Consider the following 15581-nt stretch of genomic DNA (forward strand, 5'->3'; position numbering starts at 1 on the left):
TAACATACAAAAAGTCTTTCAACTTTACTCCCTATTGTGTTGTTGGACTGAAACCGAATTTAACCCTATAAACGTGAACAACAAGTACTACGTTCATATTTTCGTTTAGAGATACAACCGTTTGAGATATAAGAAACATTTATTTACAGATTACACGCAATATGGAGTAAATGTTAATTCATTATAGGACCGCAAGTCTACGGTAATTTTGTTTCTTTCGATTATTTTCTTTCGTGTCGATTACGGTTTCAATTATTCTAACAGCCGATTTTTTTTTTCGAACGCTGATTTTCAAGCACATGACGTAAGGATTATTCAACGACAAAAAAGCAAGCGGTCTTGAGATTCTGATCCTCGAAAGCAAACAGGTTTTTTTTTTAGCTAAAGCGTGTTCACCACGCATGTCATCCACTTGTACCTTTTTTTTTAAATTTCAAGCGTGGAAATCTACGGCTGGAAAAAGTATTTTTGTTGTCAAAGGTCATGCATACCTTTCCTCACAAATGTTTCCATTTTCTGTGACTTTCTTCTTCATTTTTACCACAATGAAGATGTGAATTTGTCATAAGAATAAAGCTATTTTCCTTAGACATTAGAAAACTCTTTCTTTTCTTCAAGTTTACAAGCGAAAGTGACTTTTTTTCATTTTTACCACAAAAAATGTGTTTTTTTTAAGAATAAAGTTGTTTCCATCTGACATTAGAAAGATCTTCTTTTCTTACAAAATATACAAGCGAAAGTGAAGATTGTTGTAAAATATTCAACTGACTGTATACGGGTCTTATTGGGCTGCTCGCCCAGTGATCTTCAAACCGATCATTTCAGTTATTCACGCACACTCGTTAAGTCTAGATCTGCCAATCCCGTACCAGATGAGGGATCGGGTTACCCCGGAGGGGGCGGGGCGGAGCCCTCTCTTCTATGCCTTCTTCTTGCATACTATCTAGAATCAGCCCCTCAGCACCCAAGCTTGGGGCGTCGTCTCTGAGAAGAGGCGGGGTCTCGACAGGAGTTGATAACAGGAAGTTGTCGATGTCTGCATACTGGGTGGGAGGCGCCGTGCGGATGGGCGGGACGTCCAATGGGCGTGCCTTGGTGTGATGGACATCTGCGTAAATGAGAACCTGCCAAGACAAATAGGTAGAAATGACTGTGTTTAATGCAAGTATCACGACTGCGCATTTGAAAAATTGGATTATTTGACAGAAAAATTTACGCACATGTTTTTATGTTCACGGAAATGTAACCATAATGCATTTTGTTTTGATTACTTGAAAGAATGTATTGGTTTTAATGTACATACTTCTTTAGAAATGGTGGCGGCTGGTTGTTGGTTGCTGGTAGTCGCCATATCGCTTTGCGTCAGGGGGCCAGGGAGGACAACAGTCTCCACTATCCTATTGCCTGAAAAAAAGCAAGGCATGTCCAAAATTCTCCTGCAAAACACAAACCAATTTTAATGATGTTTCCGGATGCACACATGAAGTGTTGGTCGCATATCACTAAGTAGAGGTTGTCGGGCATGAACATGTTTTAACTCAAGGCTTCGGTGTATAAACTAACCGAAGAGTTGACTTAATCATTGACTTTATTGAGTAACTCTATTAACTGATTACCGGAATTGTAACGTCGGAAGTTCCTTGTTGCTTGAATGCCACTGCTAGAGGGCGCTGTCGTAGCAGGAGGCGAATGGCTACTCGGAAGGACCGTATTTTCCACGTAAATATTTTCCGCAACTTGTAATAAAATAAAGTACAAAGTTCTGTGAGTGGCATCTCTTAAAATTACCTTTTTTTCAAAGGCCGTATGACCAAATATTCTTCACTCTTGAAACCTCATTGTACCAATCAAATTGAAGCAGCTTGATTTAATTTTGTATTAAAAAATAAATAATTTCATTTTGTATACAAGCAAAATTGTATACTGTCACATCGAAACATAATTTCGATCAAAGATCGAATCGTCATTCTTTAATGATTGGTCCCTTTAATCTTTCGTATTTCCGTGTTAGTTTTGAATTCGAAGATCCAACCCTGAAGCACGAACAGCTTGGGCATTCATGCACTAAGCTTAGTTTACCTGATGGTCCTACGACTGTGTTCAAGACAGGACTCACAGACGCCGTGGGCCTGTCGGTTCCAGTCCGTGTGTAGTGAACTACAGGCCTGTAATAGCATGTTAACAATACATTGGTATTAAAATAAAACTTTCAGAATCATGCCATAGATACGGAAGCGCATTTAGGACATAAACCTCCCCCCCCCAAAAAAAAAAAAAATCTCACACTATTTCGCCGGGGCGGATTACGATTTTGCCCGGGCGGATTACTAAATCGCCCGGGCGGATTACTTTTCATGATTTCTGATTTATAAATGAACAAAAGATCACGTTAAAACATATTATTGTAATACCTGACGTCACAATGACGTCACGGTAATATGTACTACTCCCTGTCGGGATGTTTAGTCCAAGTTTCAAATTAATGATATGAACCGTTTGAAGACAACTAAGGACCAAATCAGCCCCCACCCCACTTGAAAAAGTGAGATTAACAGCCCATTATCAAAATACTAGCAAATTCCTATTAATAAATGGGCTAATTTCAGCTCTTTTGAGCTACAAAAAAACAACTCACAATGTAATCCGCTCAGGCGGAATAGTAATCCATCCTGGAGGAAAGTACTTCGCCCGGGCGGAATAGTAATCCGACCGGGCGAAATAGTAGACCACCCAACAAAAAAGTGGGCCGAATTATTTATTTTTTTGTCATGTCGTAAATACCCTTCCGTACATTGGTGTTCGTATAATTATGACAAGTTGCATGTGTTCCCCGGCTGAATCATCCAGCTTTTATAGGACAATTGCACAAAGCAACCTTACTCAGAACAGTTTTGTTCTCATTTAAATTAACAAAGAACTACCACCAGTTATGGCGCTCTGTGTAAGGTGTTGTAGTATTGTCAAGCATTTTATGGGTTATTTCTCACAAGATTGAGTTTAGGAACAGTAGTGTCTCCTTCGACTTTAAGGAAGAATTCGCACTACTTGTTTTTACGTGGAAATTATTCCAGCTTGCAAAGTTTAAAATAATGCTGTGATAATGCTCGCATATAACTTGTCATTAAAATATATAATTACGGTTGAAACAAATTAAAAATATGCAACAGCGACTATCAGTGAAATGAAGATCTGTCGTGTCAGCGCAAAAAGAAACTGACCTGCATTACTAATTCCAATAAATCATTGTCAAAGCAAAACTGTCAATATTTTAAATACATTTTACTCACTGGTTTTCATCGGAGGCAATGTTATCTGTAGATAGAAATAACGAAAATCAAACCATGAACAAACGTCTAAAATGGTTTCTGTTATTATTACCTTCATTGTTACCTCGATTTATTGCAAAAATGCAATGTGTACACTTTCGTTTTTCCGATTTTGCACTTTAACCCACAAACAATGCAAACTCATATAAAAATAAAATCACCTCCATATTCGATATGTTTAGCGGCCATCAGAGCGTACATAATGACTATACAGGATGCATTTGTTTCCTGGTGTACGAATTCATATGAATTTTACATTCGAAACGCAAATATTCTGGACAATCAACAATGATGTTATGTTTTGATTATCCATATTTCTAAGCTTTCAAATCTGATTTTTTTTTTTAAATTGCTTCACGGGCTGAACTAACAGGAAACTGATCCTGATATTGGCCCTAATTTAGGATTTGACCAGACCCATACACACAATATGATTTAAAAACACGTGTTAGTTGTTGATTACTCTTACATTAATGTGGCGTCCCCAGTATTCGGCGCTAGGTGGCAGGGGGAAAAAAGCTATATAAAATGTCCAACGTAAATATGAGAGAAATCTTGAGGTTCCTAAGCAGGTCAGTTGTATCAAATTGATGACGCAAAGTGTACATAATAAGTCCAAAGGCATTGAATATCAACACATTGTTACTAGCAGCTGCAACTGGCCCCCCAAAAGGTGCAGCTGTCTGGCAGCAGCAAAGCAATAGCTCGGTAGTTAGTCAGCAGTATCAAAGGCAGAGTTTACAGTAAACAAGACTTGCAAACAAACTTACTCTTTCGGCGTTGCCATGAGACAATTACCGAAACAAGCACCAGCAGAAGGGCAGCCGCGATACCGACGGCAATGAAGGTGAAAATCGACTGACTCTGCATCGAGGGTTCTTAATATGAATTGAGAAAAAAACATATTTAATCAACGCCTTGAATGTACACAAATTCAACAATCCGAATGCACATTACGATGTAAAGGTCAAAAAATAAAAGTTAAAGTCACTCTGTAGCTTTTTATTGACTACAAAGGGAAATTGAAAAATCGAAAAGACGAAAGACTAGGACATCATGTCTACTATCACAATTTTTGGGGGTCATTTTTAAATTCAACTCTTATTAGAAAAGTCTGTAACTTAGTGTAAGTTTAGTTATTCGTCATTGTGTTGGACAAGTTGCTTTAAAGGCCACAACAAATATGTGAGAAGACACACAATAGCAGCGGTTGATGTTGGTCAATTAGAGTATTTTGTGTTTGTTTTACTAATTGTGATTCACAGAGGCAAAATCTCATGAGTAAATTCAAACAAAGTAATCCTATAATTATTAATATTTTATCCGGACGCACTTCCTGAAAATGGGGGCCACGTCTACGTGGCACGATATGAGTGGTGTAAAGTGACAGCAAGAAAAATGTACATTCACAAATGCACATGAGGGCCTATTACAATGTTTATGAACAGGAATTAAAATAAACAAGAGGAACCTAGAATCCCTAAAAAAAAATTGAGCAAAACAAACATGAGCCTTAACATATTCAAGTGTTCATTTAGCCAAAGTCATTGACTCTTAATCCTCTTAAAAATTGCTTTTTGCTGTTTATCTATTAGGTTGAGCAGCAGTGAACCATACATCACCTGTTACAGCTAGATTGATGTACTGAAGTTATAAACTGCTAACCATCGAAGCTTGATACAACAAAAACTATTCCAATAGTTAGTGCAATATCTACCTTTACTGCACCTCACCGGTCAGGCGTGTACTTTCCGCCTAAAGGGCTCATTTGATTCGTCAATCGGAGTCCTAATGCAGGCGTCAATTTGAAACCTGAACCCACTCTCCTCACGTCATCACCTTTCTTCACCTGAGCCAATTATGTATAAGGTCAGGATTTTACCACCACTTCACTCTATCAACAAATGTGTAAGTCCAGGCTTCACCCTTTGAATTATTTCCATAGGTGAAGCTTCACTTTTTCAGTTTTTGCCAGGTCTGACGCTTCACCACTGTTTCACCATATTGGCCATCTGCATAGTTCAAGCTTCACCTCTATTAAAATCAAGCTTCATTAATGTTTACTTATAACTAGACCATGACTGCAATGGTTAAATTTGTAATTCCACACTGCTAAAAAAGTACCAAGTCAACCAGGTTTCAATCCAAAGATACAGTGACATTTATTTTTGTTAAAAAGCATGAAGTTTATTCGAAAGTTGTTTTAACTTTGACACTTGTTTACAAACTCTAACTCTTGTTAACTAACTATCAAACACCAACTCCTGTTAAATAACTGTTATTTGTAAATGAAACATAATGTTCATTCCAGACAAATTCCAGTAGGTGATCCTCAGTGATTGGGTATGGAATGCACCAATTTCCACTTCATATCAAAACCAATGCATTTCATAGCTATTAACCCCCAAAGAAATGGTCGTTTTGAGCACAAATAGCATAAATAAACACAAATATATAATCCTGCTAATGAATTGCCTTTTGCTGTATATTTTCTATTCTTAAACCCACATCCCATCAAAAAAGCACACTACATTGTGTATATTAAGATATTGTTTTTGAATAAAATATACAAAAATGAATTTCAAATATTATAAACCAGCTGACTGCATGTAACAACCTAATTATTGCGACTACCCTACTAGTCTTTTTCCAGTCGTTTTCATTCTGTGCGCGCGCTGTGTGGTTCGGATGACAAATTGCATGATGTCACTACGTACGTTGTTATTTCAACTCCACCTGACTGCGTTACCAACCACCAAAAACACACTATAATTATTTTTATGACAAGAAAATTATAATATCGTCTGCTTACCGTTCGGTTGTTGTTGTACTGTCAGCCATTTCAAAACCACCACGTACGTTCGCGATCGCCTTTCCTTGCTGATAAGGACAGGGGACCAGTCTAGTTCGCCTCGTTGCTAACTTTCGCCAACGTTGGCGCGGCGGCGCACAGCTTGTTCGATCCACTCAAAATGAGATCGGTAGCAAACGCGCGCAAACTTGGCAACGTTTGCGCAAGTGGAACCACCACAGGATACAGTTTGCAAGGTGGTGCGGCGCGCGATGTTAGATTGTGTGTATTTGTGTGGGCAAACTTCAGTTCAAAAATTGCGCGCACGCAAATTCCAAGTTGGCTTGCGCGAATTTCAAAACAGGCCATCTTAAGATTGCATCACAATTACAGTTGTTTGAAACGCCACGACTTCGACATACTTTCGGCGCGACCGATGTCGTGGATTCGATGTCACATCACCAAACACTAATAAGGCTCGTCAACGCTTCACCCTTTCATCAACTTTATAGGTAACGCTTCACCCAATTATTAAAAAGGAACGTTACGGCTTCACTATAACAACAAATTATTGACCTCAGGCTTCGGCGTCGAAACGGCGTCGATATTTTGCGACCTCTGAGGAGGGTGGGTCCACGCTTCAAATTGACGCCTGCATAACATCTAGAGTGTACAGCATGAGACGCAAATTAAGTTAAAACATAAACTCACTCGGTGTGCTAATTGTTGATCCGGAATCTCCATTGTCGTTTTGGGATGGCCCTGTAGTTTCAACCTCCACCTTTCCATCTTTAATGTGTCAATCAGATTCAAGTTCAAATGTCAAAAAAATCACATTATACGCTAAATTAAAACTTATTTCTGATAAATTATTTCCATATTGCAAGTGACAATACAGTCCCAATGCTATTCAGACGACATCTGTTGTTAAAAACGCTTGTATTACACATTCTACCATCACCAAGTTAACGTTCGACTCGGATTTGAGCTGAGCAAACCAACACTTCTTCTATACCAGGACAGTCATCTATATCAGGGGTGACGTAGCGCGTTATTAGCAATTCATTAGCTTTCCCTTGGCGTGAGTTCGGGAAGCCAGCCCAAAAGGTTGATATTTATTAATGAATAACTCGTGAAGGAGGCTATAGCAGAAGTGTTTACTACACACCATTATGGATATGAACCTTATTAAAACTAATGTGGCTTGAAAAGATTGATATAAATTGCAAAACACCATTATGCTACAGTTTCGAACAATGGCCCTAACTAAACCTATTTTCCCGATTTCGATAACAATTACTGAACATATCAAAACGAATTTTAGCACATATATTTGGATCATTATAAGGGAAACAAACTCCGAAAGTGGCATGAAGATACAGTCTTCAAAACAGGAGAAATTGATATTGAAAAGGTTTACCCGCTGTCGTGTCTGCATGTTACAGATCTATTAGTCTATTAGAGTATGTCAACGGTCAACTCTTGTAAGAGTTTCTGTGCGAGGAGCCATGTTGAATAAACGTGTGTCATGAAGTTGTAAGCCAAACCGAGCTGGAGCTGTTGTGGTGCTATCTGCGTCCTAGTTGTTTAAATACGAATCCCCTATAACGCGGCATTCTCACGGCAAACATTTCATCAGTTGTCACAGAAGGAAGGAGAGACTGTGCTACAATTTGTAACCAGACTTCGGAGGGCGGCCAGGGATTGCGATTTTGGAGGGGAAAAGGACAATCAGATCAGGGATGCTGTGTTGAGTAAGTGCAAATCCGATTATGTTATACGCAAACTGTTGGAAACTGGGGCTGAACTGACACTGGATAATTATAGTACTGCAAATAGCTGATAAATGTGAAAAGGTGGAAGGAAAAATGGATGCACTGTCTGGCAAAAGCAAAGACCCTAAATCTGACTCTGTCAACCGTGTGTCAGACAAGAAACATAAATCCCGTGACAAGCAGTATAAGCCCAAAACGGAAACCAAACACTTAAGGTAGCCACAATCACAAAGTGGAAATCAGCGTACAAAACCTGAACCGACCCCCAAAGGTGCTTGCTACAGATGTGGTCGAACCTGACATTTCGGCCGTGACTCGAACTGTCCCGCGAGGGGTCAGACATACCAAAAGTGTTCTGGCAGGGACCACTTCGCAAAGATATGCAAAACAAAAATCAAGCCCAGAGTCAATCAAGTGGGTGAGGAACACACCAACCCCGATGCTTCACAAGATTACGCCTTCCTGAGAGGGACCACATTCGAACATGTCGAAGATCTAGGAGGGCGGAGTCGACCTTAACATGCTGATTGACTCGGGAGCCACGAGCAATATCATCGACGAGCAGACTTGGGACTTCCTCAAACGGAACAAAATTCAGTGTGAATCCTGTTAGATATTGGTTTAATAGTTACTGCGCATGCTCATTAGAGTAGTGTTTACTTGCAGGTAAGTAGTGTATACAGCACTCCCGATGCACAGTAGCATACACGAGTCCTGTTTATTACGTCACGATTTACTGTGTTTTGTTTGCTGCCCGCAACGACGACTTTTACACAGTTGCACGTTCGGGTCGAAACTGGACATGAAAAACAGCTCTCAAAAGTACCCTTTGTACTCATTTCATGACAGAAACAATAGTCGTTTTTATTTCATCACACCTTAGGCTACATATACCCGAAAAATGACGGAAATGTCTTCGAGCATTCCACAACCTCTTTAAACAAGAGTTCGTCTCAGGCACTGTTAAAAGCTTAGATGTTTGTGCCTTGAAGCTCCGTAAACGATCATGAATAAATGCCATAAATGGATGCCGAGACATAACAATTACCGAAAAGGATAAAATTAAAAACGTATTGCACCTGCAGGAGAAGTGAAAATGCCTACATCTGCCGCAGACTTTGAGATTTTGATCAAGATCTGTCTGCAAAAACTTCGGAGTTGTGAACACAACGACGGTGAACTAGACTCCGTACGCAACTTCCATGCTGCCGTTCCATCAATTGGATTTCGCCCTTTCTAGCACGAGGTTGTGCATCATGCCGTGCACATGCAAAGCCTGCCAGTGACGCATGTACATGGACACGCTACATACAGCTACGCGTTGTGTGACGAGTGCGCAGCTGATCAACGAATGCCACGTTGACGGTGACCAAACTTTGGAGCCTGCCAGCTTCGATCCAACATCTGCCGATGTTCTGCCCTGCTGATGCTCATGCCCTGCCTTGCCCTGCCCAGCCCTACACCCGTGCCTGATGTGATGGGAGGAAAACAAATGCCCAAAATTGTCGAGAACATAGCTAAATGATTGTCATTACGCGGTGAGTTGTGAGCAAATTTTCAACGATTCACAAGTTAAACAGTGTGTTTACTACCGCCAGCCAACTTTGAAAATACTTCCGATAGCCAAGTCAATGGCTCAACGCAAGCCTACAGTAACTAAGAACAAACTCGACAGTTATTGAACTAGCCATATATTGCTTTCAGAGCCTAGGATTGTTATCCGTCCAGCCGCCCCCCCCCCCTTCCCGCCCGACTTCAACGACCACTACCATTGATGTTCCGCGTAAGGTTGCGCACAGCTGAGGGAACAGCCATTCCGCCGTGTCTTGCCGCACATGCACAGCGCAGAGGGATAAGCCTGACTACCGCAACAGCAGACCTGATGCTTTACCGTACAGCACAGAGGGAAGAGCTTCCATACCGCAACAGCAAACCCGTTGTCTTGCCGCACATCGGACGATGCAGTGCTGGAATAGTGCCGTGAACTGTTGCAATTTTTCGAACTGCGCGAGGAATCACCAGCCATATACAGATATGAAACTGTTTACAAACTGTTTTGAAACTGTTCATTGAATTGTTGTTAACTGTTCACAAACTGTTTTGAAACTTTTCATTGAATTGTTGGTAATTGTTGTTGCATGTTAACAGTATTACCGAGTATTTTGTTTAATAATACAGTGATTCATGTGATACCTGAATAATGGCAAATGCTCTAAATGTAGGTATTATAGGGACTGTTCCCACACTGGACACAAATGCTTGTAAATTTGAAGAATGGGTTGAAGTACTTGAAGCTTAGTTTGAAGCAAATTCTATCACAGCAGATACCAGGAAACGTGCAGTGTTACTCACTAGTTTAGGAACCAACGGTTACCACACACTAAGAGCCCTGTTACAGCCTAGCAAGCCAGCAGATAAGCCATATGCAGATTGTACTTCAGTTTTGCAGAAGCATTATTCACCGAAACCTAGTGAAATAGTTCTCAGGTACCGTTTTTATACTCGATCTCAGAAGGAAGGTGAAAGTATTGCACAATTTGTTGCAGGGTTACGCCAACTTAGTGATGGTTGTAATTTTAAAGAGCTAGATAACATGTTAAGAGACCGTTTGGTTGTAGGTTGTAAGGAAGCAAGCATACAGCGTAAATTGCTAAGTGAAACAAAACTCACATTCGAGAAAAGCCTGAATATTGCCTCAGCCATGGAAATGGCAAGACGAGATGTAGAAGATATCAAGAAAATGGCTCAGCCTAATATCGAAACAGCCAAAGTATTAAGATGCAGCCATACAAAAAGCCCCCACAAAAGCCAAGTGTCCCCAGACAGCCCAGACAGCCCCGATCAAGTGATCGACAAGAACCAAGAGCAACGCAGCCCCAGGGTGATGGTTCGTTCCAGAGCCGTGAACACAGATGTTGGCGCTGTGGTGGACGCCATTTTGCCAACACCTGCTCTTTCATCAAGGAGACATGCCACAAATGTCAGCAAATCGGTCATACTAAGAGCCAGTGCGATAAAGTAAAGGAGTATCGTTCGAAGATGACCAATAAGAAGCCCTACGAGCAAAGAGCTCATCATCTTCTTGATGTGACTGATGACGAACCACCTCAAGATATCACAGATGACTTTACAATGTTAAAACATTTGGAGCCAGAAGCAAACACTGTCAACAAGCTGTCAGTTAAGCCATACCAGATGGAGCTAGAGATCAACAACAGCAGCATAACTATGGAACTGGACACAGGAAGTCCGTGGACCATTGTTTCGTATGAGACGTATAAGAAAGTTGGAAAGCTAGGTACCATCCGCCCAAGTAAAGTCAGCCTCAAGACGTATACAGGAGCTAAAGTCAAAATACTTGGAGAAGCAGAAGTCACTGTCAGATATGCTTCTTCTAATCCTAAAGTCCTACCATTGCTAGTGGTGGAAGAAGGAGTAAGTTTGATTGGGAGAGAGTGGATACAGCAAATTCCACTGCCATTAACCGAGGTATTGTCACGCCACGCTGTAAAAGAAAGCACTGAGGGTGCAGCAACTACTAACAAACTGGTGACAGCCAACTTGAAGGAAATGCTAAAATCCCATGAGCAAGTATTTGATGACAGCAGCCTGGGACATCTGCAAGGTTTCAAAGCCAAACTGTACCCTGTGGATGATGCCCCTAAATTCTACAAGGCCGCTCCAGTTGCCTATGCTGCTAGACAGAAAATCGACAAGAGTCTCGATGAAATGTTGGAGCAAGGAGAGATTGAAGCCGTGAAGTTTGCAGATTATGCATGCCCAATTGTGGTTGCCCCAAAGCCTAACGGACAGATTTGCATCTGTGGGAACTACAAGCTGACTGCAAATAAGGTGCTACGCTTGGAACAGTACCCACTTTCGACATTGGAGGATATGATGCAAGACCTCCAAGGTGGCAAGAAATTCTCAAAAAATGACCTGTCACACGCCTATCATCAAATCGAGCTTGATGAAGATGCCCGCAAATACACGACTATCAATACGCATCGTGGACTGTACCAGTACACCAGAGTTCCTTTTGGACTGGCCTCAGCCCCAGCATTGTTCCAGAGGACAATAGAGTCCCTGATAGCCGACATACCCATGTGCCGCCCATACTTAGATGATATTATCATCACAGGTAGAAATGATGCCGATAATCTGGCAAATCTTGAAGCTGTACTCCAGCGATTGGAAAAACATGGGATGAAAATCAAGAAGGAGAAGTGTGAATTCCTACGAGAATCGGTGACGTATCTAGGCCATTCCATTGATGCTGAAGGAATGAGACCGTTGGAGGACAAGGTACAAGCCATTCGCTTAGCACCCGTGCCCAAGAACCAGGAGGAGCTGAAAGCGTACTTGGGTCTCCTGGGTTATTATCGCAAGTTTCTGCCAAACTTGTCGACACAGATTGCACCACTGACCATGCTACTGAAAGACGAGTACAAAAGTGGAACGAAGTGTAAAGCAAGCCAGAAGACTTCGACCAGCCCAAACTTCAAATGGGGTCCAGCACAGCAACAAGCTTTCGATACTTCCAAACAGTTGTTGGAAAGTGATGCGCTGCTAGTTCACTTTGACCCCCGCAAGCCAGTGTTGCTTCAGACGGACGCTAGCCCTTATGGGTTAGGCGCCGTTATCAGCCACGAAATGCCTGACGGAACAGAAAAGCCTATAGCTTTTGCCTCCAGAACATTGACGCCTTGTGAACGAAACTATGCCCAATATGAGAAGGAAGGTCTTTCGATTGTCTTTGGACTGAAAAGTTTCCATAAGTACTTGCATGGCAACCGTTTTCGCATCGTTACAGACCATAAGCCATTGGTATCGCTTTTTGGAGACAAGCCAGCCAGCCCTATGTCTTCAGCCAGAGTAGCAAGATGGCACATGTTACTCTCAGCATATGAGTACACGATCATCCACAAAGCAGGCCGGCTTCATACAAACGCAGATGCGTTATCACGACTGCCTGTAGAGAGCACCGTGGAAGAGAAAATCCACTGGATGCATGACATATTGGAGGATGAATCAGCTGTGAAGTCACGCATCAACTTGCTTGATGACGTAGATGGCCGACCAGTAGATGCACAGGAAGTAAAGGTCTTAACAGACAAAGACCCGCTTCTTTCCAAAGTACGTAGCTACATCCTGCGAGGATGGCCAGAAGGACACATCAAGGGAGAGATGTCATCTTACACCACCAAACAGTTGGAGCTCAGCTTAGAAGATGGTGTTGTGCTGTGGGATTCAAGGGTGGTGATCCCACAAGATTTCCAGCTACGTAAGCGCCTGATGCAAGAATTGCATGCTACTCACCCAGGGATCGTGAAAATGAAGATGCTGTCACGATCTAACTTCTGGTGGCCAGGAGTTGACAAGGAGTTGGAAACACTCGTCAAAGGATGCAAAGTCTGCCAGGAAAGCCAGAAGATGCCCCAGCAGAGCCCGATACACCCATGGGAATTTCCAGAGCGTCCATGGCAACGCTTGCACATAGATTATGCCTTAGATGAAGGTCGAGAAGTGCTTATTGTGGTCGACGCACACAGTAAGTGGATTGAGGCAGTGCCAGTCAACTCTGCTTCATCAGCGTCTACCATCAAGGTGGTGCGGAGAATGTTTGCATCGCATGGAATCCCAGATGTCATTGCAAGCGACAATGGCACACCATTCGTGTCAGAGGAGTTCTTTACCTTTCTCACCAACAACGGAGTTGAACACATACAAACTGTTCCAAAGCACCCATCCAGCAATGGTCTGGGCGAAAGAGCTGTTCAGACAGTTAAGAATGGCATGAAAAAGATGAAAGGATGTAACCTTGAGATGAGACTGCAGAAGTTTCTACTTCAGTATCGAGTTACTCCACAAGCAAGTACAGGAAAAAGTCCAAGTGAGCTCCTGTACAGACGTCAAATACTTACCAAACTAGACAAGCTTCGCCCAGATCTTGCCAAGAAGCTGAAACGACAGCAGAATCAGATGAAAGACCAGGCGGACAGAGGATCTAAACCTAGATGTTTTTAAACAGGAGATCACGTCTTAGTGAAGAATTTTGCAGCAGGCCCAACATGGCTCCGTGGTACTGTTCAAAGTGAAATAAGCCCTAGTCTCTATGAGATACACCTGACAGATGGTCGAGCAGTTAGACCACATTGACCACATGAGAAAAGTTGAACACCTACCTGCACCGGAAAACAAACGTGATGTCATAATCCCGGTCAGCATAGATGAAAACCAAACCGTACCACTGCCTATCAACACAGATACAAATACAAGCCAGATATCTGAACAACCAGAGGATTCTAATCCCACTCCTGAGCCGAATCAGTCTCCACCATTGAGAGTGTCTACCAGAGTTACACGCCCCCCAGATTATCTCAAAGATTACGTAACTTACAAATAGATTAAAAGTGTGCAAAAATAACCAGTCAATCACACTTCACCATAAAAGTTTTTAGTGTTATTTTACCAAAATAACAAGGTGACTACTTTCGTGTTACAAAGCATTTTAAGTAAATTACATGTGCACAAGAAACATTTTGGTAATTAGTACAACAGTTTTGAAATTAAACCAAATTTCATTGGTGTTTTAAAGTTTATTGTTGTTAAAAAAAAAATAAAAATAATGCCCTTGCTTTGTTTTAAAAGGGGAGGAATGTTAGATATTGGTTTAATAGTTACTGCGCATGCTCTTTAGAGTAGTGTTTACTTGTACGTAAGTAGTGTATACAGCACTTGTACGTTAAACAAGAGTTCGTCTCAGACACTGTTAAAAGCTTAGATGTTTGTGCCTTGAAGCTCCGTAAACGATCATGAATAAATGCCATAAATGGATGCCGAGACATAACAAATCCCATGTAGCCCCACCAGACAAAAAGCTGTGGGCGTATGGCGCAGACCGTCCCCTGTCACTCAAGGGTACGTTCGAGTGCAAAGTGCAGGTATCAGGCAGATCTACCCGAGCCGAATTTATCGTCATCAAAGGAAAGGGAGTGCCGTTACTTGGCAAAGACACATCAATAAACTGGGCGTACTCCAAATCGGAATCAATGCTGTAAGCGGCCACGCCGGCACTATAGATGAGGTCAAAGTTGACAGATGCACTAAGAACAGCTCAGCTATGAGCGGTGACAAGGCCAAGCAATACCAGCAGCAGTTTCCTGGGGTGTTCGGAGGCGTGGGTAAGCTGAAAACTGAGCAAGTTAAGCTCCACATCGACACCTCAGTTTCGCCAGTTGCGCAGCCCCTTAGGCGAACGCCATTCAATTTGCGTAGTAGAGTAGAACAAAACATACGCGAACTAGAGCGCCTTGACATAATCGAAGCCGTTGATGGCCTGACACCTTTGGTCAACCCTGTCGCTGTGGTACCGAAACCGAACGGCGACATTAGACTTTGTCTTGACATGAGACGCGCGAATGAAGCGATCATACGCGGCCGTCATCCAATTCCTACTGTGGATGAACTTTTGCAAAGCATGAACGGCTCAAAGGTTTTCAGCAAATTCGACCTCAAATGGGGTTACCACCAGTTGGAACTCGCCCCGGAGTCGCGAGGGATCACGACGTTTGTCATGCATTGCGGTCTATATCAGTTCAAACGACTTCTGTTCGGAGTAAGTTCTGCGAGCGAACAGTACTAGTACATTATCGCAAAAGCGCTAGCAGGTATTGTAGGCGTAGAAAA

At 42.0% G+C, this 15581-nt stretch overlaps 1 protein-coding gene across 1 annotated transcript; it reads left to right on the top strand.

Annotated features, from left to right (window-relative positions):
* The first annotated feature begins 10931 nt into the window (after positions 1 to 10931).
* On the top strand, positions 10932 to 13919 carry LOC119735882 (uncharacterized protein K02A2.6-like). Its single transcript, XM_038209827.1, has one exon. The coding sequence runs from the start codon at positions 10932 to 10934 to the stop codon at positions 13917 to 13919; it is 2988 nt and encodes a 995-aa protein (XP_038065755.1).
* Positions 13920 to 15581: the final 1662 nt, after the last annotated feature.

This window comes from Patiria miniata, unplaced genomic scaffold, assembly GCF_015706575.1.
Source record: "Patiria miniata isolate m_02_andy unplaced genomic scaffold, ASM1570657v1 HiC_scaffold_29, whole genome shotgun sequence".
NCBI lineage: Eukaryota > Metazoa > Echinodermata > Asteroidea > Valvatida > Asterinidae > Patiria > Patiria miniata.

Bases quoted from the DNA above. Each gene is read 5' to 3' on its own strand.
- LOC119735882 (XM_038209827.1), top strand. From the start codon at position 10,932: ATGACCAATAAGAAGCCCTACGAGCAAAGAGCTCATCATCTTCTTGAT.